Source organism: Portunus trituberculatus, chromosome 44 (assembly GCF_017591435.1).
Source record: "Portunus trituberculatus isolate SZX2019 chromosome 44, ASM1759143v1, whole genome shotgun sequence".
NCBI lineage: Eukaryota > Metazoa > Arthropoda > Malacostraca > Decapoda > Portunidae > Portunus > Portunus trituberculatus.
In genome coordinates, this window is record NC_059298.1 from 13,294,147 (window position 1) to 13,321,726 (window position 27,580).

The 27,580-nt window shown below is 38.9% G+C and overlaps 1 protein-coding gene across 4 annotated transcripts in view; it reads left to right on the top strand.

Moving 5' to 3' along the window:
- LOC123518832 (guanine nucleotide-binding protein G(o) subunit alpha) overlaps window positions 1-27,580 on the top strand; it is a 221,543-nt gene that overhangs the window by 170,959 nt on the left and 23,004 nt on the right. For all 4 annotated transcript variants that reach the window (XM_045279868.1, XM_045279870.1, XM_045279869.1 and 1 more), the window contains 2 exons: window positions 401-561; window positions 19,724-19,852. In XM_045279868.1, the coding sequence (XP_045135803.1) occupies window positions 401-561; window positions 19,724-19,852 (290 nt within the window). The remainder of the gene's footprint in view (window positions 1-400; window positions 562-19,723; window positions 19,853-27,580) is intronic.

Consider the following 27,580-nt stretch of genomic DNA (forward strand, 5'->3'; position numbering starts at 1 on the left):
TCTTTCTTTTTTTTCCCACAAAGACGTCCATAGGGTTTCCTCTTTTCCCTCTTCTGTCCCTTTCCAAAACTTACGCTCATCATTTCCGCCTCTTCTCTACCTCGAGACTCCATTTTACCCTCACAGTTTGACGCAAAACATGGTCTTCTATTTTCTTTTTTTATCGTAGTCGTCATCATCGCCCGTTTTTTCTTCTTTCTTCTTCCTCCTCCTCCTCCTCCTCCTCCTCCTTTTTGTTTGTTGCCGTCGTCATTGTCGTCATTGTTGCTGTGGTGGTTGTGTTGTTTTTGTTATTATTGTTATTGTTATTTATTACCATCATCTTCATTTTCATCATCATCATCATGCATCCAGCATTATATTTCTCCCTCTCTAACGTTGATTCAATTTTCTTCCTCAGCCTGACGCAAAAATGGTGTTCGACGTGATCTCCCGTATGGAGGACACAGAGCCCTTCTCAGAGGAGCTACTGTCTGCCATGAAGCGCCTCTGGGCCGACACGGGCGTGAAGGAGTGTTTCGGCCGCTCCAACGAGTACCAACTCAACGATTCGGCTAAATAGTGAGTAGACCTGGTGTCCTTGTCTGTTGAATTTATTAAGTACAGTTTGTCTAAAGTATAGCGGTGTCACATCCAGCACACTTTCAGGCTAAAAAATTATCTCTATAGTGTACGACCTGTTGTTCTTGATCTTAGTAGCGATGATATTATGCAAACTGTGAGACACGTGAGTGGTACCCAACAACGACTTCTTTTTATTATATCTCTTCTTTTTGGTCTCATAGTGATGTCGTATTCTACAAACACTGAGACAAAAGAATGGTATGCAGCAACTATCATATTCTGTTGTTTGCCGTGTCATATTCAATAAACGTTCCGACTAAAGAAGCGTGTTGAGAAATTACCTCTTTCTATTTCATGTCCTGTTGCCGTCAGTATTTGTAAGGTTCCAAACATCTGTGTCCCTTGCCTTTGGTTCTAACGCGCCGTGGAACCAATGAGGGCTTTTCCATGCGTGTTTTCGTGATTCTACTGATAGTCAGACAAAAATTATTGCTCCATTAGGAATTACACCCACGAGAGTCACTAGTCATCTTTGTGGCCTTTTAAAGTAGTCCTATTTAGAGAACAAAACGTCTAAAAACAGGGAGACTTCCTATAAAGCAGCTCATTTATTCATACCTTAATCTGTGTCCTATTTATAGACATGAAATTCACTGCGCTATGACCTTACTACTCGGGGCAAGTGTATATACGTTTTTAACCCTCACAAGCTTGAACTGGATTACTGAAAACTATCTTTAACTTTCCAGGAAGTGAACAGTGTTATCTTTATGTAAATTTATTTATAATTGAACATTTCATTATAAAGCTGTTTATACAGTACCTCTCTCTCTCTCTCTCTCTCTCTCTCTCTCTCTCTCTCTCTCTCTCTCTCTCTCTCTCTCTCTCTCTCTCTCTCTCTCTCTCTCTCTCTCGTTATTAACATTACCATTATCAAAGCAAAACCCTGCGGTGACATAAGCATTACAGACACACCACCACCCCCAACCACTATCACCACCACCACCCACAAAGGCAGTCGTAAGTACGTGCGTGGATAGAGAAGTAATTTAGTAGTAATAATATTGGCGGTCGTCTTGAGTCGCCTGAAGGTAAGACATCAAAGGGAATCCTAGGAAACAGCCCACGGAGCCCTTCATCCAACAAAAAGTTCCTGTCTCAGTCTTTTGGCTTCACCGGGAACCTGAAATTAACAAGCCCACAAGCGTCTTGGTGGGAGAGGAAAGGAGGGAGACGGAGAAGGAGCATAACACTCTAACCCTTTCCTCCTCCTCCTCCTCCTCCTCCTCCTCCTCCTCCTCATGTACTGCGTCGCTGCGGCAAACCGTCGAAATAAGTGGTCGGTTAAAATGATTAGATTAAAAGAAAAAATAAATTACATTCCCCTTTTGAAGTCATTTCGTGCCATGGGTTGAAATAATAAGGAATTGCTCCACTTATTTCCACTATTGCTAACTCAGAGTAAGGAAAGACTCGCAGCGTCACCAAAAGCCTTGACTGGAGAAGGAAGAGTGTGAAAAAAAAGTACAAGTAGTGAGGTAATGACGAGTAATAGAAACGTGGAGTAAATAGAAGGTAACGGGAGGATTCAGTCACTGGGATAATACGCTCTCTCTCTCTCTCTCTCTCTCTCTCTCTCTCTCTCTCTCTCTCTCTCTCTCTCTCTCTCTCTCTCTCTCTCTCTGCGTAGGTTTTTTTAATGAAGGAAAACCCACGCAGTCTCTCTAATTAGTGACGAAAAACAGCCGTAATCACTGGAAAATATATGATCGACGCAAAACGCACCACTAAAAAGATCCGCCGTTCTGCTTCTACGCCATCTTTTTACTGTTGAGTCTTTGTTTTGTTTTTTTCCTTCTTTTATAGATTTTTTTTTCTTTTTGGTAACCGAATCCCTACGTAGCGTCTCCTTTTTAAGTGAAGATAATAAAAAAGAGAATGAGTAACTATATAGAGCTATAATACACACACACACACACACACACACACACACACACACACACACACACACACACACACAAAGAAATATATGTAACTTAGATAATCAAAGAATGTAATTTATTGGTTTCTTTTTATTACAAACTTTCTTCATGTAATTTCTTTTATTTGTTCAAATACTCAGAATTTTTCACATTTCCAAAATTTTTACACATTCTCTCTCTCTCTCTCTCTCTCTCTCTCTCTCTCTCTCTCTCTCTCTCTCTCTCTCTCTCTCTCTCTCTCTCTCTCTCTCTCTCTCTCTCTCTCTCTCTCTCTCTCTCTCTCTCTCTCTCTCTGTGTGTGTGTGTGTTTAATCGTAAATATTATTGATGAGCTATTTTAGTTATTAATTTTTTTTTCACGATCCTGTTTTTTTTCTAATCTATGTATATATCTCGCTGTATGTTTTTTTTTTTTGTCTGTATGTCTATCTGATGATCTTTATGTCTGTCTATCGATCTATCAGTGAATCAGTCAATCACTCAACCTATCTTCCTACTTCACTACGTATTTATTTATCTATTTATCTATTTATTTAATTTTCTATCAGTCTGTCTATCTATGTATTTATATGTCAATTTATCTATCCATCTATATACGTACTATCTGTATGTCTATCCATCTATCTATTCATTTATTTATCTCTCTATTCTTCCATGTATCTACCCCATCTATCTCACAAAACACACCAGCACAACCTTGACTCACGCAGAAGCAGCCCGAGGGATATGAATTTTGGCGCTGTGGATTGATGCACGCTCTTTCCCCTCTCCCGCCGCCGCCCCCTCACTGACAGCAGGCTTTTCTGTTCCTCCCTCGCCCGTCCCAGCCTTTCTCAAACACACGGATATTTGCGAGGCTGCAGAGCAAATATGTACCGGCAGAAGCGGTTGTGATAGTAGTAGTGGTGGTGGTAGTAGTAGTGGTAGTGGTGGTGGTGGTGACAGTAGTAGTAGTAGTAGATGTTGTTGTCGTAGTAGCAGGCATGATGGTAGTTGTGTTTGTAGTAGTAGTAGTAGTAGTAGTAGTAGTAGTAGAGGCAGAAACAGTCTTGATATGATACAATTTTAAAAAGATATTTCGTTTTAACTTCGTGGGCAAATTTTAGGACGTTGCCTGTTGGCCTTATCCTCCTCATAAATATGTAAGAGAGAGAGAGAGAGAGAGTAGGTAAAAACACGATTTACATTAAAATACTTCAGCATCGCAATCCTTCGTCATATAACATTATTTTACGTGGAATCTTTTTTTTTTTTCTTTCTTTAAGACTCGCGTATAAAATGTGGTATACATTCCGCTACCCGGGTTTACTATTTTTTTTCTCTCTCGGTCTTTCTCTATTTCGCTGTGGTTAAAGGTAATGACCTCTTTTACTTACTGGTGGAGGAGGAAGAAGGAAAAAGTGAAGGCGTCTTTTCACGGGTGGCTGGTCATTCCGGCTGAGTTTCCTGCCTGAAGGGGCGGTGCTGGGAAAAGTATAATGGAGAGAGAGAGAGAGAGAGAGAGAAATAATGGAAAGTAGCAGAGAAGGAATGCAGAAAAGGAAGAAAATAGGATGAACTAGACAGTATTATGAAAAGTACTGAAGTTTTGAGAGAAATTATTTTAAACACACACACACACACACACAGAGAGAGAGAGAGAGAGAGAGAGAGAGAGGTATGGATTTCTGAAAGCTACACTGGGACGGAAGCAAAAGAGGGAAGGGAAGAAAGGGAAGGAAAGATTACCTGAATGTTGTAAATTGAACGAAAGGGTGAATAACCGAGGCTGGGTGAAGGAGTCATTGACATTAGCCTGAGGTGGTGGTGGTGACGGAGGTGGTGGTGACGGTGGTGGTGGTGGTGGTGATCGGGTTGGTGGGAAGGACGAACGCCTCTTGAATCCTTTGAAGTGACCTGAAGTTACAGCCACGTTCCGCAGCCTCGGTGGTTTTAATTATAATGTTACGTGCTTTAAGTGGAATGTGCGGAGTGGAGGAGAGTGAACGCCAACCACTCCTCAGCCTCTGCCTAGGTGTGTGTGTGTGTGTGTGTGTGTGTGTGTGTGTGTGTGTGTGTGTGTGTGTGTGTGTGTGTGTGTGTGAAGGATTAAAGGGGAGAGAGAGAGAGAGAGAGAGAGAGAGAGAGAGAGAATACTTAGGAAAGCAAACAGAAACGGATGACAGTCTTTTTTTTTTACTTCTACAGAGAATATGAAGAGAGAGAGAGAGAGAGAGAGAGAGAGAGAGAGAGAGAGAGAGAGAGAGAGAGAGAGGAGGGGAGTACAAGGTCAGTGACACGCTCTGGTGGAGCTCAGGTTGGGCTGGGAAGTCTTGGAGAAAACGAGGTTCTTGGCATTGCTTGAAAATCAGAACTGGTGAGAGAGAGAGAGAGAGAGAGAGATTTAGTACAGGAAAAGAGGTGATATAAAAATGGAAGTATTAGAGTGTGTGGGATGGATAGAAATTAAAAAAAGTGCGGTCGAAAGATTGCGTTGTGAATAGAAGGAAGATAAGAAAAAGCTGAAAAATATAAGCAGAGCCAAATGAAAAATAGAGAGGCATTGAAAGGACCAAAATTAAAGGAAAATAAAAGAGAATGAAGAGGAAGAGGACGAACGAGAGAGAGAGAGAGAGAGAGAGAGAGAGAGAGAGAGAGAGAGAGAGAGAGAGAGAGAGAGAGAGAATCGCTTTGTTCTCTTACCATGACTATTTTTAAGAGCTATAAAGATGTTGAGCTGACTTCTCAAGACTGCTTCTTCTTTTCATAGTGTAAGAATCTCATTATTTTGTCACTGGAACTGTAGAAACACCCTTAAAAACCCACACAGCTATTACTAGAAATTTTGAGAGTAGAGTAGTGAAGGTGGAAGTAGAAGTGGAGAGAGAGAGAGAGAGAGAGAGAGAGAGAGAGAGAGAGAGAGAGAGAGAGAGAGAGAGAGAGAGAGATGGGAGTCTTGGGGTTAATAGCCTAACGAGGAGACCCACGAGATAGCGAATCTGAGCCTTGACCTCCCTGGGTTACCTGACGCTGGCTTCAAGTGGCGGAGGTGAAGCGATGCTGAGGAGGACGCTGAGTAAAGGAGAACGAATGAAAAAGATGATATGAAGGAGAGGAAGAGGAGATGAGGGGGATGATAAATGAAAACGAGAATCGGTATGAAAATGAAAAATATGTGTAGGAAATGAGACGACGCAAGGGGAGGAATCAAAGAAGAGAAGGAGCAAATTATTATGAAGATAGATGAAGAATAGATGAAGAAAACGTGAAGTGGGAAACAAGATTGCGAGAATTCGTCGAAAACTTCAGAATATTAAAAGGAGGAGGAGGAGGAGGAAGAGAAGAGAACATACAAAGACGTGAAGCAACTAGAAATTGGAAGAAATGAAAAAAAAAATTATGAAAAGTCTAGGAGAGAAATTGAAGCAGGAGCTGAAGAGAATATCTGACGTCCTGGATCGTTATGAAAGTGAAAAATATGAAGGTGAAGTGAAGAAGCGCAAGAGCAGAGATTGAAGACGAGAATCGACATAGATATTAGAAAACGAATAAAAGAAGTAGAAAATAATGAACAAAAGAAGAAAGAACGGAAAGAGAATAAAAAGGAAGAGAGAAAAATAGCTGAACATTTGGATAAGATCAATACGAGTAAGAGTAGGAAGTAGAAAACAAGAAAGAACGATATTACTAAAGAAAATAACAAAAAAACTATAACGAAAACCACAAACTGATAAATGAAAAATTAAATCATGGTAGAATGAAGAGAGAAAGAAAGATAGAGGAAAAGAAGATAATAAATAATAAAGACAGGATGGGAAGATTGCTGCGTTGTACATGACAGTAAATACGAAATGATGCTGGGAACCTTCCATCACTTGGACTTGTATACACCAGCAGGAAATATACCGACATAAACTTGCCATTTAACTACTAGTGAGCTCCGGATTATATGCCACGCTCCCTATAAAGTAAGATGGCGCGATACAATAGGGAGAGAGAGAGAGAGATCAAAACACTGAAAGAACATAAGAAAACTAGAAAATGTATTTGTCTATTATCTACGCAAAGTTTGTTCGTAATTTGGGAAGAATTATGCGATAAATCCCCTTCTTCCTTTAGTTTTTAGACCGAATTTTTGTAGAAAAATTGTACCTTATAATTCGCTCGAATTCGGCTATAAAAACATTTCGTGCGTTAATTGACTAATCATATAAATATTAATAGCAATAAATAAAAATACTAATAAATAAATAGAAATCGAACTATAATTATCTCAACATAGTCATAAATGTACGAAAATTGAGAATGATACGAGTTTGTGGCATCAACAGGATGAGTCAGTGAAGGGAGCGTGACTCACCCCTCTGGGAAGTGCAGACTATATATCCCTTCCCAGGCACCTCCACCACCATCTTGTCACGAGTGAGAGCTGCCCCTTCACACCGCATCCCATCATCACCATTGTCTTCTCCTACCGCTACCACTGCCAAGAACTCTGCTCCCTCCTTCACCTTTCCAACACCCTTTGTCTCCAGGGGCCCCACCTCTACAACCAAGCACACTGTTTCCACCACACCACTACCATCACCCTGCACCGCCGTCATCATCACTCACCTTGCACTCACTAACACGAACGTCCTTGCTCTCTCCCCTCTAAAGCATCACTGCCTTTCCGCTCTCATGACCCACAAGTGTACTCATATGATAAGCATTATAGACCGCTATAAATTACTCATCTCCGCCACCTTTACTCTTGACCATCAACAGCGACAATAGCAACAATCTTACCACCATCAACATGGCATGGGTAAGAGTAGTAATAACATTGATGGAGGATGCAGCATAACGGCCTAGACACAGGAACTGCAGCAGGCGGGTTGTGACCTCAATCCCTCGGCACCACTCCTACTGCTGCGCCGCCCGCCCCTTACAGCTCACTTGTGATGTCGCGCAGCTTGACCCACGGGTGCCTGAGGCGTGTCTGGGTCTTTATTAGAACACGCTCACGTACCACAGGCGTGTCTGCGTTTTTTGTTGGGGCACGTTCACGTATCACAGGCGTATCTCTGTCTTTGTTGGGGCACGTTCCACTTCCTCTTTCCGTTGTTCGCTAGCCTGGTCCTCAACGTCGCTAACTTGGTCTATAACTTTCCGAACGCAGTTACGAGCCATCCAACTACGCAGGACGTTCACCAGCTTGACTAACTCGTTAAATGTACTCCTAACTTTTGCTCGCCCGTCCTCCTCTAGAACATCCAGAATACGGGCTCCGCGCCTTAACCTTCAACAAGCCGATCCCCTTTGTTTCGAATTAATGAAGCTTCTGAGCTTCCAAACCGATTCTGTTTTACTAACTTGGCTTGGAAATGGAAATTCAAAGCCTCTAAGAAATTTTTGTCTTTAAAAGTACAATTCAATCCTCGACTCGAAATAAAAGTGTTCTAGATCAGTAGTAAGGTACTCAAACAACTAATTATTTCACCCAAAAGAAAACAAAAAGGAAAACGAACAGAAACAAGCCGTTTATCTGTATTTGATGTGTATGTTTATTCAACAATGAGAGACGCTACAGTAATAATAAAATCAAGACAGTTATTTACCAAAAAACTGACTCCCTAAATCAAAAAGAAAAAAAGGAAAGCAGATCTCTTCACTTTTTTTATAGAGTACATTCAACCCAAAGTGGGAGTACGTTGGATTGTCAAAACAAGATAATAATTCAAAACTGAAATTTTTAAAATAAGGTAATTACGTATCATTTCCAATCTCGTAGCAGATAAAGGTGCCAACGCAATACTGTCTCTTCTCAATAAGTAGCATTAACAAGACGATCTTATTACTATCCATGTACGTGTAATCCCTTAGGTTCCCAGTGCTGGCCTTTCTGAGCTTATAAGTACACCTCTCCGTGCTTTAGTGTGTGTGTGTGTGTGTGTGTGTGTGTGTGTGTGTGTGTGTGTGTGTGTGTGTGTGTGTGTCTGTCTGTCTGTCTGTCTGTCTGTCTGTCTGTCTGTCTGTCTGTCTGTCTGTCTGTCTGTCTGTCTGTGTGTGTTTGTTTGAGTGAAAGATAAAAAGAGAACTTGGCTTCTTTCTTTCCTTCTGTGTCTTGAGAAGAAAGATTACGTGAGAGCTTTGCTAAGTGTTAAGACGTCTTAGGAGAGTGTTTAATCCCCCTTTCTCTCTCTCTCTCTCTCTCTCTCTCTCTCTCTCTCTCTCTCTCTCTCTCTCTCTCTCTCTCTCTCTCTCTCTCTCTCTCTCTCTCTCTCTCTCTCTCTCTCTCTCTCTCTCTCTCTCTCTCTCTCTCTCTCTCTCTCTCTCTCTCTCTCTCTCTCTCTCTCTCTCTCTCTCTCTCTCTCTCTCCATATTGATACGCCCGGCTTTCCTTGACCAGCTCGGGTCATTAACCTCACACGTGTCACGGCAAAGGTATCACTGACTCCTCTATTGTCCAACATTTTCAACATCAGACAACGCAGTGTTTGTCATGGGGGCAAAATGGCAAGTTATTCTAAAACTACGTCTTTTTCACTTCTTTTAGAAGTGCAAGAGAGGAAAGGCTCTCTTTGTCTTACGGTGTATCAATGATTTGTGTTTTTTGTTTTCTTTTGTGATAGACACAAAATGTTTATAAAAAAAATTTAATCAGCATATTCGTTTTTTTTTTTTTCTTTTTCTTTTTGGTTGCATTATGCTCATTAGTTTGTCATATCTAGTAAAAAGTAAGTTAGTCAGCATGTTCTTTGTCTTTTGCTGCATCATATTCACTAACTCATTTTTTGTACATATTAGAGACAGAAAAGAAAACGTGACGAAAGCTGTCATTTACTCATTACATTGTTTATTCTGCTACATCACCCTGCCTCTATTTATTTACCTTATGAGAAAGACAGAGAGAGAGAGAGAGAGACAGACAGACAGACAGACAGACAGACAGACAGACAGACAGACAGACAAAGACAGAGAGAAACAAAGAAGAAAACTTAAGAAAGAATGCTTCACTCTAGATTTTCTCCAGCTTCTCGTCTCCGCGTATATTGATTCTCCCTCCCTCACGTTTCCAGGAAAGTATATAAACTGAAAGTGTCGTTCATTAATCAAAGGATGGAATGCCTGGCTGACGTCCCCTCATACACACCTGACTTTCCTTTTTATCACCACAGTTAATTGTTATTCCCCCACAAAACCACGACCGTCGGAGTCATTTAGGAGACTTTTATGATTTCTCGAGAGACACAAAGGAATCTCGCACATGAACTACTGGATGAGGAGGGGTTTTTTTTTCTATTTTAGTGTGTGTGCAGCTTGTTTGATGACAGTCCTTTGTTTTGCCTTCGATTTGAGAATTATGTGATGGGATATATGTTTTTAATTCTAAGTAATCTAAGAGCGTGTAAGAAAGAACAGATTTCATACTCTAGTGTCAGATTTCTTTATTGAATTTGTGTCATACTTCAATGGTAAACGTGATCGTGTTTTGGATGTTTCAGTGGATTTCTTGGCAGAGTAAAGAATGTGGAAGCGAAGCAATGAACTAAATGCTTTACTCATAGTCTCGGGATTAGAGTGTTAGGATTAGTGTATCTAGCAGAGTGATAACGTAATGGAAAAGATAAGATACATGGTGGTAATATTGAGAGAAAACATGAAATTATACTCTCTCTCTCTCTCTCTCTCTCTCTCTCTCTCTCTCTCTCTCTCTCTCTCTCTCTCTCTCTCTCTCTCTCTCTCTCTCTCTCTCTCTCTCTCTCTCTCTCTCTCTCTCTCTCTCTTTGCCTGCTTGCCTGGTCTTGTCATCTGGATGGACACAATTTCTATTCAATTTTATTGTTATTCCTTCATTTTGTGTCCTCGTTTTTTTTTTTTTTTTTTTTTTTTTTTTTTTGTGTGTGTGTGTGTCCACGCGAGCGCGCAGGACAATGCATGCCAGCGTGAGGAGCAAGAGGCATCAGTTAATAATGATGGCGAGGAAGCGTGCGAATTAAATTACAAACTCTACGGTGTTTCCTCCTACGGTTTAACTTACACCCCGACTCTTCCTTACGCCCGTTTTCTCCTCCTCGTAAACTTCATCCTCCTGTATTATTTATTCCTGCATCTTGTCTCTATTACTCCTTGTGTGTGTGTGTGTGTGTGTGTGTGTGTGTGTGTGTGTGTGTGTGTGTGTGTGTGTGTGTGTGTGTGTGTGTTGCATCACTCACATATTTCAGTGATTCCCAGACTGTCATCCCATCACCACCAAACTGTTTCCATTATTCCTTGTCTGTTCCCATCGCTGTCTGTCTCTTCCTCCCATCCTCTCTCAATTTTCTTCATTCCTGATGCTGTTTTCCATAATTTCCCATCCATTTCCATTGTATAATTTCCATTTTCGCGTTTCCTCATCTTTTTTTATCAGTCTTTTAGTTTTCTCGTCTTGTTAGTTGTTCATTGTATGTGTTGTGAGTAGTATTTTTTTGTTCAATGTTTTTCTCATTCATTTCCTCTCACTCTGTCTTGTTTGTTCTCTTATTCTCATCCTTCTATCTCAGGGATGGGTAAATTTTTCACTGCTAAGGCCACATTAAAAAAATCACAATCTTATAAAGCCATATACTATATAAACCCAAAAACATTAATGTTTAACATATAATATTAAAGGTTTCTAAAGAAAAAGCCTTCCTCTCATGCATGTGCACACTTGCAGGAAGAAAATAAAATGCTCACAGTACTATTTGGTGTTGTTTATTAACTTGCTTTTTCAAATTTTTAACATTTGTTGGGATGCATGAATTCTTTTGGCAGGATGCATGCAGCCTGCTGGCTGTAATTTGTCCACACCTGTTCTATCTTGTCATTACTTTTTTCACATCACTTCTTCACCATTCACCTCGCATTGCTTATTATTTTGTCATATCTCCTGTTTCTTCATCTTTTATTTTATAATTTCTCATCATATTTGTACTCTCCCTCAGTCCCCAACATCACCCACTCCCTCTTCTTGACATTTTCTGTGCATCCCTGAAATATTCATACATTCACATCTATCCCAATTGTCTTCACTCACTCCTATTGCATTATACATGAGCCTCCAAGGAAAGACAGTAAAGGCGTTTTCAGTAGCGTCACCGCAAGGCCAAACATGTTTGACTTCACGCTGAACAGGACAGTGCTGAGGACACCGTCGGTGGTGCCAGACGACCGTGTCACTGTGATCTCAATCCCTGGGAGAAGTTATCGTACACTTCAGTCGCCTGAGCTAGCGCTGTGGTCAAGACGTAAACACAGCAGCATAGTGGAAGAGTTTGGAGATTTATTCCTTGATGGGAAGTATTATAGGTCACTAGTGTTTCATCATGTGTATATGCCGAGGGCCGAGCAGCGCAATACTCATCCAAAACAACAGGTCTTCAGTCCTGGAAGTGGTTTGATCTACGCGGGCTTGTTTTGAAGGTGTTCCATTGTAGATGTATGGCTGCGGTTTTCTGACGCCTATATAGTTGAATTACGTCAATAATTAGCAGATAATCTATTTTAACCATCATTCTTACTTTCGGATTCTATCCTTCTCTCTGTACCTTCATCTCCAGTTTCCTTTCCGATCGTTCTATTGCTGCTGTAGTAGACGGTCACTGTTCTTCCCTAAAACTATCAACAGTGGTGTTCCACAGGGTTCTGTCCTATCACCCACTCTCTTTCTATTATTCATCAATGATCTCCTAAATCTGACTCAATGCCCTATCCACTCCTATGCTGATGATACCACCCTGCATTATTCAACAGCGTTCAACAGACGCCCAACCCAACAACAATTAAATGACTCAAGGCGAGATGCTATAGGACGCCTAACTTCTGATCTTTCACTTGTTTCTGATTGGGGCAGAGAAAACCTGGTTTTGTTCAATGCCTCAAAAACTCAATTTCTACAACTATCTACTCGACATAACCTTCCAGACAACTATCCTCTCTTCTTCAATAACACTCAACTTCCCTCTCCTCTACATTAAACACACTCGGTCTATCCTTCACTAAAAATCTAAACTGGAAATTTCACATCTCTACTCTTGCTAAATCAGCTTCCAAGAAGTTAGGTGTCCTATGGCGTCTTCGTCCATTTTCTCTCCCTCCCAGCTGCTTGCTCTGTACAAGGGCCTTATCCGCCCGTGTATGGAGTATGGCTCTCATGTCTGGGGGATCCACACACAGCTTTACTAAACAAGGTGGAATCTAAAGCTTTTCGTCTTATCAACTCTTCTCCTCTAACTGACTGTCTTGATTCTTTAAGTCACCGCCGCAATGTTGCATCTTTATCTGTCTTCTACCGCTGTTTTCATGCTGTCTGCTCTTCTGAACTTGCTAACTGCATGCCTTCCCCCTCCTGCGGCCTCGCTGCACAAGACTCTCTACTTCTTCTCATCCCTATTCTGTCCATCTTCCTAATGCAAGAGTTAACCAGTATCTTCACTCCTTCATTCCCTACACTGGTAAACTCTGGAACTCTCTACCTGTGTCTGTATTTCCACCTGCCTATGACTTAAACTCTTTCAAAAGAGGAGTGTCAAGACACCTCTTACGTTAACTGGACCCTCCTTTTAGATTTTTTTTGTTTTTTCTCTTTCTACTTTCTTCTTAACAGGGCCTGGCAACCAGCGGGATTTTTTTTTTTCCAACACTTTGTTTGCCCTTGGCCAGTGCCCTTGTAATGTAAAAAAAAAAAAAAAAAAATTCATTACTTTATGATTTAAGGATTTGCAAAAATATAATTTTTTCACCTAATAATAGAAAGGTAACTCCATTATTGTATCGAATTCACGACTAGAAGAATGGAATCGGACAACACCCACAACAAGGACGGATAGATGCGACATGTCACCAGCTACCACCAGCTCCTTAATTTATTTCATGCCGTATTTTTTATATCGGTTCTCTCCAGTATGCCGCACAATATGTAAACGTAAATCTACATCTACAGTACCCACCTCTATGGCCTAACATACGTCTAACTATTCAGTTTTATTCGAAATGTAACTCCCTCTTGATCTCATTCCATGAGGTTGGTGGGGTTGCTCCACGCTGATTGGCTAAAAAGCGTTTCCCAAACGAGAGCAAACGCTTTGGAAAGGCGTTTGCTCGCGTTTGCGAAAACTTGCCTCCGTTTGACTCCGTTTGCCCTCAGCCGCGCCGCTACTGAAAACGCCTTAATGTATAAGTCTCTTCAACACTCCAGAATAATGAAACAGCACAGCAGTAATAATGTAATAAAAAAACATTTTAGCTGATAAAAATTAAATTAAGAGAATTAATGATATATTACATTCTACTATGAATGATGTAGGATAACAGAATATTAATGTAAGACTGAAATATGATAAAACACTCATGAAGCACCAAAATATTGAAAGGAAATGAAAATGCTAATACAGCACACTGGGGAAAAGAGTAAAATTAAATAAAACATGTTGATGAATTCCCAGATAATGAAAATGATTCATCTAACATCTCTCTAAAGCTGAGAGAAATGAGAATAATGATGATGATAATGATAGAAATTGAAAACCCCAAAGCACAGAAGTTGATGGTAAAAGTGAATTGCATTGCTTGGTGAAGGAGGCAACTTTGGGGGGGGGGGGCAGATTTCATTAGATTTTTGTGATCTTTTCTGAGATTATTGAATTATCAACTTGACCTTTATGTCCAGCTATTAATTATGGTTGCCCTTCATGATGTCCCTGCCTGACCCACACCATCCAACCCAAAAAAGTGTGTTCATCACCTTTTTGTGTGAGATGCAGGTCTCGTCTTCCTGTGGTTTGCTGCTATTTTTTGTTGGGATGTTTATGTTAAGTTGGTTAGTTTAGTCAGTGTCACTGTTGCTTATGGATGAGTTTAAAAAGATAGGGAGACAAATGATGCAGTGAAGCATAAGAAAAAAGATAGAGGCAGAGAAGTAGACTAATAGAAAGGAGTTAAGACAGCTGGAGAAGCAAGGAGCTACACAAGTAGACAGACAGACAAAGAGAGGAATTGACAAACAAGAGATGAAAAGATAAAGAATAGAACATGACAGATACTTGGAGCTGCAAACAACAGTTGTAACACTACTATATCACTAATATTGTGAAGGAACAGCATGCAGTGGGTAAGGGAGCACCAGTAATCTCCTTCAGCAGACACTCACTGAATCACACTCTCTTGCAAAGGAAGTCCACGACCTTTGAAGAGAAACTGCCTGTCTCAGCCGTGACTAAGACAGTCTGAAATATAGATTGCTCCCAGAATAGCTTCTGTTGAGATCACCTTTCACTGCCTTAGCGAATTACTACTTTGCTGGAGGGAATTTTTCTCTTGCAAGATAGACATATGTGTGTGTGTGTGTGTGTGTGTGTGTGTATGTGTGTCTGTGTGTGTGTCTGTGTGTGTGTGGGTGTGGGTGTAGGTGGCAAAGGGAAGGTGCCAGTCCTCAAAGGCAACACCACCAGACATGATAGCAGCCTAGTTGGCAAAGTTATGAGATATATCTGACAAAGGCAAACTGCACAAGTCTCTCTCTCTCTCTCTCTCTCTCTCTCTCTCTCTCTCTCTCTCTCTCTCTCTCTCTCTCTCTCTCTCTCTCTCTCTCTCTCTCTCTCTCTCTCTCTCTCTCTCTCTCTCTCTCTCTCTCTCTCTCTCTATTTCAACCCAACAAAGGCTGGAGGAATACTTTGCACCATCTATCAAGTGAACAGAACTTCTCTATGTTCCACTTGGCAGTGAAGTGAAAAGAGCTTACTTGCTTTCATCAGTTAGTTTTTATTTTATTTACGATTTACTGAGAGAGAGAGAGTGAGAGAGTGTGTGTGTGTATTTACCTACTTGTATTTACCTAGTTGTAGTTTTACAGGGCCTGGGCTTTATGCTCATGTGTGTGTGTGTGTGTGTGTGTGTGTGTGTGTGTGTGTGTGTGTGTGTGTGTGTGTGTGTGTGTGTGTGTGTTTCACTGTTTGATCTGCTGCAGTCTCTGATGAGACAGCCAGACATTACCCTACGGAACAAGCTCAGAGCTCATTATTTCCGATCTTCGGATATGCCTGAGACCAGGCACACACCACACACCGGGACAACAAGGTCACAACTCCTCGATTTACATCCCATACCTACTGTTAGGTGAACAGGGGCTACACATGAAAGGAGACACACCCAAATATCTCCACCCGGCTGGGGGAATCAAACCCCAGTCCTCTGGCTTGTGAAGCCAGCGCTCTAACCACTGAACTACCGGGCGTGTGTGTGTGTGTGTGTATTGTATTGTATTCACAGTCGCCTGCTGGTCACCCAGCCAGCCTTCTCCATTACGGACCAAGCTCAGAGCTCATAGACTGATCGTCGGGTAAGACTGAGACCACACCACACTCCACATACCAGAAAAAAAAGGCCACAACCCCTCAGATTACATCCTGTAACTACTTGCTGTTAGGTAAACAGGAGCTACACATTAAGCTGCCCATTTGCCTTGCCACTCTTGAGACTTAAACCTGGGTCATCTCAATTGTGTATTACCTAGTTGTGTTGTGTGTGTAATTCACCAAGGTTGTCTGCTGGTCACCCAGCCAGTCTTCCCCATTACGGAGCGACCTCAGAGTTCATAGACCGATCTTCGGGTAGGACTGAGACCACAACACACATTCCACACACCGGAAAAGTAAGGCCACAACCACTCAAGTTACATCCCGTACCTATTTACTGCTAGGTGGACAGGGGCAACACATTAAGAGGCTTGCCCATTTGCCTCGCCGCTTCCCGGGACTTGAACCCGGGCCCTCTCGATTGTGAGTCGAGCATGCTAACCACTACACTACGGGGTGTGTATGTGTGTGTGTGTTGTGTGTAAGTCACCTCGGTCGTCTGCTGGTCACCCAGCCAGTCTTCCCCGTTACGGAGTGAGCTCAGAGCTCATAGACCGATCTTCGGGTAGGACACACTGTGTGTGTGTGTGTGTGTGTGTGTGTGTGTTGTTTTTGTTAGTTGTGTGTGTTGCCAAAGTAGTGTCCTGGAGATCATATTATACAGAGAGAAGAATGAAAGGCAGTTGCAGTAAGACTGAAATATTGAATTGTAATCTAAATGGAAGGGATTTGTGCACAAGTGACCTGTGCTTTTCATAATAATTGGATACACTGAGTCTGTGTGTGTGTTTGTGTGTGTGTGTGTGTGTGTGTGTGTGTGTGTGTGTGTGTGTGTGTGTGTGTGTGTGTGTGTGTGTGTGTGTGTGTGTGTGTGTTTCTGTTTCTGTTTGTGTGTAAGTGTAATATTTTTATAGCTTATCTGAATGAGGATCAGCCTGGCCAATCATTTTGTAGTTCAGACTGTTGCAACATTTGGTAACAGATGCATCACTTTGTTGTAACAATTTGTTGTTACATATGCAAATACCCATATATAATTATATATGCCTGTCATGCTGCCCCGAGGGGGTAAATTTGCTTTTGTTTGAATGGGCTCAAAGGTTGGATGGGCCCTAACCGAATAGCAATGTGTCATAGTTATTGGCACAAGTTAGGCTGCTAGTTTGGGCCACCCCTTGCTAGTAGAGTTTATAGAATTGGGCGTTTAGGTTCTGCTCCATCTTAGGACATTGATAAAGGCTTAGGTCAGTTCTTGCCCAATAATGGAAGTCAGGGTGGGCACCAGTACCACAGTGGAGTCATACCGTTGGCATAAGCCATCAATTGTCAATAGAGGATGTGGGAATGTGGTCTATGGTTATACCATGTGAATTCATATCATGTATGTGAATCATTGTCCTTATAACTTTTATCTTGCAATCTTAAATCATTTTTTTTCTCATTTTCTTATTTTCAGTCATCAAATGGCACCAAAATTTATAATCCATATGCCATTTTTTTCCTTGCTGAATAAAGTTTAATGTGTTGTTGTTTAGTGTATTTTTTTTTTTTTTATCTTTAATATTTCACCTATCATATTCACCAAAATTTTAGAGTTCACATGTGTTTCATATCTCTCTAAGTATTTCCAATAATTGAAAGCTTTCCATGTCCACATTCAAACCCATACATTCTCACTATACTAGTTATGGGTACACTTCTAATTATTAAAGCCAAACACAGTGTCATATTTTAGCCCTCATTGTGTAAATTTGATTGCTATTGACACACTCATTACCAAGCCATCCATTGCAATACTGAAATGCTAATTTTGTCCTCCGTTCATTAGTTATACATTTTGTGCTTCTCTGTGTGAATGGCAACTTATTTTCTGTACTTGTTTGTCCTGTTAGTTTGTTGCTTAGTGTAGTTTTCTCTCACAATCTTCCACCGTTTATCTATATTTTTGTTGTCCATCATTCAGTGTAGTGTTTATTGTTTTATTTTTATTTGACTTATTTTCTTCTTTGTCCATTTATCAATCATCATAGCATTTGTCTTGTTTGTGTGTGTGTTTTCCATAATATTTAGTAGTTTATGTACATATTTATCATCTGCATCTGTGCATAGTGTTATTCTGTTTTCATGTGCTTCATTAAACTTCAGCTGGTTCTCATAACTTGATTCAGAACCTTCTGCTGCTACTGTAGTCTGCAACCCACCACTCTCTCAACCCTCACTTTTGTCTCAGTTTTGCCTTAAAGCTGTAGTAGTGTCTCTCTCTCTCTCTCTCTCTCTCTCTCTCTCTCTCTCTCTCTCTCTCTCTCTCTCTCTCTCTCTCTCTCTCTCTCTCTCTCTCTCTCTCTCTCTCTGAGTTGCATGATCCTTATTTTTGGCTCTCTCCCTTACTTTATATGTAAGTGTGTGTGTGTGTGTGTGTGTGTGTGTGTGTGTGTGTGTGTGTGTGTGTGTGTGTGTGTGTGTGTGTGTGTGTGTGTGTGTGTGTGTGTGTGTGTGTGTGTGTGTGTGTGTGTGTGTGTGTGTGTGTGTGTGTGTGTGTGTGTGTGTGTGTGTGTGTGTGTGTGTGTGTGCATGCATGTGTGTGTGTGTGTGTTTGAGAGAGAGAGAGATAGCATTGTTTTCAGACAGTGTTTTTTTATAAACATTACTTTTTTCATGTTATTTGTTAATTTTGAAATAGGTATCACATTCCACAAAATAATGTGAGTTTATAAGATGGTGAAAACTAACTGTGCTAATTCAGTTTACTATTTACCTGTCTTGTTTGTCAATTACCTGAAATTTTACTCAGAAAAGTTACAGATAATTGATTTTCCCACTAAGGAACATCCATACATTTTCTACCAGCTATATATTCCAGTCCTTACACTGCATCCATTTAAAATCCCACTCTGTATAAAGTATTTTGCTTACCCTATATGGAGCATACCAGGTATGTGGGATGTAGTATGTACATGATAAAGTGGTGAAATCAGACTCACATTTTTTTTTTTCTCTTGCGCACTATAATCTTTTTACATCCATCCCTCTCAAAATTGCATCACCTCTCTTGAATTTTGCCAATTCACCCATCTTTACCTAACTGTTTTTTAATTATAGTAGGTGTGTTACATAACAGAGCCAAGCAATAACACTATTTTTGCTCCCCCACACACAGCTGCACTAGCAGACACTGATGTTATGTAATGCTCATGACGTAGCAGGCGTGGTCATGGTTGTGTAAGCTTTGAGTGCAGTAGGGTTGATTTAGGCTTTGAGGTGCAGTGTGTGTGTGCCCTTCTCTCCCCAACCAGCACTATTTATATCATTACATGTGTATATGCACTGCCGTTTGAAGCTGTCACTCACCTGTATTTATTTCATTAGGACAGACTGGAAAACATATAATGATCCTATAAGTAGGATGGTTGATGCAGGAAAGGTCAAGGACAGGTGAACTTTGCAGGAATAGTGATTAATCCACCACTTCTGCCTTTGAAGTAGGACAAAAAGGGAATGTGATGTGTTTATACTCAAACATAGAGCAGCATGTGGAATTGTGTCTTTACAGTGCTATGTGTGTATTATGTGGGTGACTAAAAAACAAAAACCTGCCTTTGATGAACCAAACACACACATGCACACAGCTTGAAACCCATCCTAGGCAAACATTTATTGGTCGTGGGCAGCCTCATAGCATACTCCACCTGTGTTTGGCATGTGAAAGAGAAGACCATGGCAAGGAATTTTGTATGTAAAGTAAACATTCTTATCATTAAGACTGTCCTGAGCTCTAGGAAAGTGCAGGACTTTGGATGAGTTGTCACTATTTCAGTATTAAAGTTTGCCTTATTCTTACAGTTTCCTGGATGACTTGGACCGCCTGGGCGCTAAGGAGTATCAGCCCACAGCACAGGACATCCTGAGGACCCGTGTCAAGACCACTGGAATCGTAGAGGTTCACTTCTCCTTCAAAAACCTCAACTTCAAGTACGTAGGCTCAGTATTGTGTGAGTTGCCATGACATGCTGACTCTGCTTTTTTTCTCCAGGCTGGGATATGTAGGAAGAGGGACCAACCACAGGTGACTTGTCCTCAATATGTAGAAATTTTGTTCTCTTTTGCTGCAGCAGTACAAGATAAGGGAAAATTCAAGGGGGTGAAGTGTGATTGCTTCTTGCATATCAATGTCATGTGGGATCTGGTCTGCCATCATAGTTCTCTTTTGTCACAATTACATTGACTGATGATCCTATAATAAATAAAAATTCATGAAACATTATTCTTTGCACCAGCACTGCTTGAAAAAGTTAAGTCCTTCATATGTATAGACAAAACCTCACTAGCTGTGCCTCAAAATATCAATATCATAGTCTAACCAGATCCTGCATGACTCTGCCACTCCACCCATGATTACCATGATATTACCACAATAATATGCCCACAATTTCCTTAAGTGTGCTTGTGTGGGTGTACATGATCACATGGTAAGTAATCCTGCAGTGGTCTTTATATATGCTTCACATTTGTTTTGTATTCATCCTATACAGTAATTGCAGTTATTTCATCACTGTTTTCTCATTGAATTATGTTCTTATTCACTACTGATGCTTTCTTTCTTCCTATTTCTTGTACTTCTTCCTTTACTCTGAATGCAATCTCATTAATCTTATTTTGGTGCTTTAAGTAGCATATCCTTTTCAGTTGTGTTTTTGTTCTTCATTTCATGTATATCATTCTTAAGTTTGAAGTCTTATACTTTCTCTGGTATTTTTTTATGGAATAATTACTAGAATTTGTGGGGCTCAAATAAGATGATACCTTCCTCATCTACAATAATTTTTTTTTAAATCAACCAGATGTTTTTTTATTTGTTTCATTTTATTTCATTTTATATTCATACAGTACTTCTTTACCCCTTAGAGAAGTCCTTACCATACACTTAGGTACCCTTGAAATGAACCTCATTTCTTGTTTCCATCATACCAAAATAGAATAATTACTTTTTATTAATATTGTATTGCTTTGCTTTTGATTTTTTTCTCTAGTTTCTAGTTTCTTATTTATCTATTTATTTACTTAGTTATTACTTTTTTTCTATTATATTTTACTATTTTTTTTTCTTATTTTTTATTTATTCTTTTATTTATTTATTTTTTATTATTATTATTATTATTATTTTTTTTTTTTTTTTTTTTTTTTTTTTAGTAGTTGGATAGTCACTTGAGATATTTTGCTACTAACATACATTACATAACTCAAGGACATTTCATCTAACACTGATGAGTTTTGCAAGTGTGTTGAGAAACAGTATTTTTGCAGTTCTAGAATTATAGTGTGCTTGTCTTTATTATGCCTATTTCCCCTAGCAGTAACTCTATCAACCCCCTTATCAGAATAAAAACATGTAGTCTTCTCAATGTTACCCAACATACATTACTATTCAGTGCTATAGGTGAAAGTTATTTATATGGTCAGAAATGTTGTCACTTCCTCAGAATGATGTGTCCATCCCTATTTATCAACCTGTTCCCCATCCCTTGTCTCCCTAACACACAAATAGATATGTACTGTACCTATTCAGTGTTTTCCTGTCTCCTTCACTCCATTAGCTTGCCTTCATCATTTGTGCTGTGGTTTCCTTTCCCATCCCTTCTTCCATATCCTAATATTACCCTTTTTCCTCAAGCATCCTGCATCTGCTGCATGCTTATTTCCCAACAGTCAGATTTCAGGAGTTAAATGCATTGCCACCATGATAATTGGAATGTCTTGAATATACTTATCTATAGTTATGGTCATCAAATTTTTAAAGTGCTGTAGGTAATTCCTTCATGATTATATAGAGAAAGATTTACATAATTGCACCAAGAATGAATCAGTGCACACAAAATTGTTATTTTCTTTATTTCTGGAATATAATGCAAACATTTCCTCATATTAGAATACATGTACAAGAGAAAGCATACTACTATGATACCTTTGTCTAGTGTTTAGTTTCTATTCAACAGATTTTATTTCTAAAGGACAGTATAGTTACACAATCCCTTGAAAAAGCAATTAAAATTTTTCAAACTCTGGTTAATCCAGTGGTCTCCAGAATCAAGCCATATTTCAAGTCGTAGTGGTAGTGATGCTCACATGATGGCTGCACTCAGGCATGGTGGCTTAGTATTAACTATTGAAATGTTAGAATGATTTCAAGTTGAATATTGCTTTAAAGTTGACTTAAAGAAACACTTCATTATTGTATGATTGCAGCATTAACATTTGAAGTACTTGCTGTACCTTAAGTTCAATACATTAAGAAGAGTGAATGGGATTAATGCATGTTACTAACTGAAATTTACAAAATCATGCAAAATTGAAACTTATGTAGTTATGGAACCATACAGATATTCATTTAACACAGCACAAAAGACATCTAAGGAGTGTGTACACAATTACTACATTTTAATTCCAACCGTAGCATGAAATTTAGTGAATGGCATTACGTTTTCCAAATTTATCGTGCGCATTTAGTTACTGCTATAAAAATAGCTGTTCGACATCCGGCTGAAAGGGCCTGCAAGAGCCCACCTTGGACACAAGCAAGACCGGTGCAAGAAGTCACTGTAAAAATATATTCGTCGTATTTGGTGGCCTAAATCACCCCCTCGCCATTGCTTAAGAGTTAAGTGATCTTGCCTATTTTCTCGTAGAAAGCTTGGTTTAGTTTCATCCTCCACCCCTACCTTTGCTATTCTTGGTGTAGTTTCGCATGGTAAATTTTGTTATCCTTCAGCTTAGGCATCACATCAAGTGGTAACTTCTTGCCTTATGTATGTGGCAAGGAGTTGAATTAGCCTTACTTGTCATTTATTCTAAGAATATTTAAGCTTAGTGCTGTTGTTGCTGAGTCAATATTTACATTTTATGGCAAGGATAGAGTACTTATTGTATGTATACATTGCATCTAACCTTGGATTATTCCAGTAATAGTTTTATCACTTGATTCATTTACTTTCAAGATAGAAAAAATTGTGATACAAAGGCTGTAGTTAAATGTGCCTAATGCTTATTGGATAATGAGGCAGAAGTTACCAGACTTATTCTTTGAATTTTAGTCATGATTCATTTCTTAGCTTCTGCTTCTTTTAGTGTTGATGCACATCACTCAGAGCAGTGTAAGGGTAAAGGTGAAGCTTATTGATTATATTGGTTCTGCAGCAACAGAGCAGTTTTAGACTAGAGTGCACGCTGTAGTTGATTTGTGGCCCCGGACCTACACCGTGTGGTCTTGAGGAGCCTCCAGTGGAGCAAACTGAAACTACGTCATATGCTGCTTAGCTGATTACAGAGGAAATTGTAAGAGAATTAAAAAGACATTGAAAATCTTAAAAGGATCTTATTTTACAACCTGCAAAGTATTAGATGCTGAACATGTATATTGTTCAGAGATGTCACTAGCAAGGATCATGTAAATCTTGTCATTTTGATTCAATATACTTCAAGACTTCATAACAAATGATGGTTCTTTGAATTGCTTACAGTAGATTTCTTAACTTTATGGTGTCAAGAGAAGTGAAATGTTCTTGTATTACCAGGGATTTCTAAGGCTTTTGTTCTATTGTTAGAAATAACAGAAGAATGATGAATGTTTTTTTTTATTACAATTTACATTTGTACATGTGCGTACATTATTTACTTAGTTACTTATTGATCCATAAGAAACAATTTCATTATTTTGAAATGGAAAGGAAAAGGAAAATTACACTCAAGTTGCAGCATGGATGCTTTGAGAATTCTTGGTTGTATGACAGGTGAATGCAAGAATATCATGTAGAGGTCTGTTTGAGTTTGCAGAATATTGATAAGTGGAAATAGAATTTGAATAAGTTAATGCTTACAGACAATAATGAAGTGATAGCTGATTCAGAGGAGGACTTGAGACAATGGGTAGAGATAAATGAAAAGCTGTTTGAATTGTATTAAGAATAATTTGCTGCTATTGATAGATAAATAGATGTTGAGGTCAATATGAGGATGAATGAAGCAAAATGAGTGTAGGGAAAAACTGATACACTTTTTTTTATATAGATTGTTTGTAATAGATGCAAGGAGAAGGTGTATGAAGCATTGGTACATACCAACTCCACTGTATGAGTATCAAATGTGGAATATAGGATCCAAAGGGTCTCCAAGCGCACAGGTTCAAATCCTATCCACGGTCTGAGTGTAGGTTGGGCTTCCTCACTCGGGGCAATGGTTTCCTAGTGGGTGGGCTTTGAGATAGGAGGTACTCAAAAAAAAGTATCCCCTTTAGCCCATAAATTCCCGTGAAAAGCCTACATGGTATAAAAAATAAAAAATAAAAAAGAGAAGGAATTGAATGAAAAGGTGAAATAGTACTAGTGTTTAGGGGACAAATATAGAGTAGCATGTATGGATAACATGAAAAATGTAGAATTGTGAATAAGTTATGCTGTTAGAAAATTGGTAGTCAAGAGAAGAAGTGTTGAGATAGTTATGTATGTAGAGAAATGGAAAACTAGAAATCAATGAAGCTGCCTGGATGGAACATGAGACCCACAAGGCTAAGAAGACTGCAAATTAAATGAATAGATAATGTTAAGAGAACATTAAATATTAGAGGGATGGCTGTAAACAAAGCAAATATAGGGGAGTTTACATCATTTTTTTTTTATTCATTATTTTTTGGGATGGAAGGAAAGCAAAAATAAGTAGAATTTTCTTCTCAAATATCTTTCAAAAATTGAAGACTTCATCTCTTTTAAAGCAACAATGTTTCTTACTACTGTAGTTATGTCTGCTATAATCTGATTTGTTATAATTTTACACTTCCTAGATATATTCAACAAACTATTCCCATTCTTATTAGTGTATTCATCCAAAATAATTCTTAACTCACATTTCTTTAAGGATGGTAACAGTAATAGTTTTCTGGCACTTTCCCTAACCTTTAGGCCAGATGACATAACAAGAGCATAACTTCTTTTTCTCATGTATTACATATCTGAAGAGTATCAGATACCATGTCACTACATGTAGTATTTGATGCTGTCCCACTCTTCAGATTTCATGTCACATCTTGTCTTTTCATAAAACTTCATCAATGAATTATACAAGGTGGCATTGCTTGGGTGTCCTGCACTTTCCACATTGTACTACAAACAGTCATGAAAAGTGAAAGAACAATTTTTAAACAAGACATAATTCAGCCCGGATATTTGAACATGTGTGTATGAGCTACACTGTATTGTAGCATGGAAATGGTGTATCATGAGCTAAATGGTAGAATGGAAGGTATTACTTTAATATGATTGGCTTCATTACCATCATGGTAATCATTGTGTTGTGTAGCTTTTCCTTTACTAGGATTGCTACTAATTTCATAATAGTTATTACTTTGTGACTTTCACAACACTTTTATTGCTAGGTACACTAAATTGGTGCTGCTTTGTGGTATGTCATTCCCAAAATAACATCCATACTTTGATTTACATTCAAGCTGCCATGGAAGTATTTTTATACTTTTATATCCTAATGAAACACATGATAAGAAGGCTTGCACCAATAGCAACATTATGAATGTATACATAGTACTTCAAAATCAAACATTCATATTTTCTCTCTCTTTTACTCCTCCCATCATAAGATTTTCTTTATTAGTATATCCTGTCATTTCTTAGCAGCCTGGAATGCAACAAAAAATATAACTGGTTTGAACAGAATTACTCTGTGTGCTCGTGAAACTCTCTCTTGTGATGTTTTTAATGCTTACATTTGCTTTAATTCCCAGACTAGTTATTATCTTCATGGAGTGTGTGCTATTATATCTCAAAAATAGGCTTTCATGCTCACACTTTGGCTGGACAGATATTTTTATTGTTTCTTCCACTGTTCATTCGTAATAGAAGTTTCCTTACATTATACCTTCCCCAAAGAATAGTGATCATCCAGAGAAGGGAGGCAGTGACATAGTGGATAAGATGGTGAGCATGAGATCAGGCAGACTTCTACACGTAGTTTCAAATCCCACCAAGTATCACTTTGAAGCTATGCCATTTGTTGAGTGGTTTAAGTTACCTACATGTCACCATAATACCCGCATCTATGGTTATACCATAGATGCGCTTGGGTGGTGATATAGGTCCGAATATGGGTACCACTATAAATAAAATTGCCTGTGCCACTAATGGGTGGAAGCTGAACAGTACTTCCACATATACTCTTCAAGTATGCCTACAGGTGCTATAAGCCATAACATAAAAAAAATAATAAATAAATAAATTACTTGTCTACAGTATGATATTTTGTAATTCCAAATCTTATGCCTTCCTGTAGATGCTGCTCTTCCATGTACATCTAAATTCAAGTTCCACTTCTGGCCATTCTTTTGTTGGTGTGGTTGATGGTTTTATCAATATTGTGGATCACTATTGCATTTGCATATTTTATAGTTTTATACATTACATCTTTATTTGTCATTCATTGTTGCTCTGTTTCAAAAGACCTTATACAAGCTTGCACTTTATACAAGCTTGCATACATCAGCCTTGTCTACATAATGGCAACTTTTGTGCTGCTTGATCTTTGACTATTTAGTATTCATAATGGAAACATTATCACATAGTATTAATCCCAATAGCTAAGAGGTGTGCTGACTTTGGAAGTGATGAAAGGAATTGATTATGTGGTGTAATGGTTTATCATGTTCTTGGAGATAATGGCTTTCCATATTGAAAGTTTTGGCTAATAAGCCTTACTCATCTAAGACTTCACCAAATGGTGAAAGATATTAAGTTTGAGAATTATAAATATAATTTTTAAACAACTAGGAATTAATTGTGCAAAAACTATCAAAAATGAAATCAACAAGAAAGGGAAACTCAGAATATCTAATGTTTGAGCATCTGAGAAAATACCCAAAAGGAAAAAAGTGGTGGGACAATCAAGGTAAAACAAAGACTAATTGGACCACAATAATCATCACCAGCTAATTCAGTTTGTAATGTGCTATCGTTCAGTTTCTGGTTCAGTTCCTGGCAGCTCTCCTGTATATGATTATATTCCATGGTTGGCTCCTGATTACATACTTTCTCAGTGTCCTCACTCTTAAGCCATTACTATGTGATATGTGAAATATAAAAGAATAATCCCCATGTACAGTATTTAACAAAAACTTTAAAACTGTTGTGCTTTGGTACATACATAGGTTTTTAGTCATTATGTTTTGATATCAAAAGCCAAATCTTCATATAATACAATAGATTTCTCTATAGGTGCAGGGCATGCTTGTGTAGGCAGGTGGCATGTATATATTATAGTTGAGTTTTGTTCTTTTGAATCATACTAGATTATAATAAACATTGAAATTACTAAATTACGTGCCAGAAATTTATTTTCTTATCATCTACTACTTGAACATAGGCCTTGTCATCATCCAGCCCTTTTCATAATTCCCTCATGGCTGAGGATGCTTAGTCTGAGTAAAGCACTCAGTAGATTTGCACTTGCATATGTTCATCATAATTTATTGAGATTATCATAGCTGCTTTCATCAGAAATAGTTTTGTAAATAAGTGCTATGTGCTGCTCAAGAAGTGTAGCAGAACAAAAGAATGATGATTGCATATGAGTACATATTTAATTATTCCTAATATGATAAATTGTGCTAGAATTCAAGATTGTATTTCGTCTGCATGCTATTTTTAT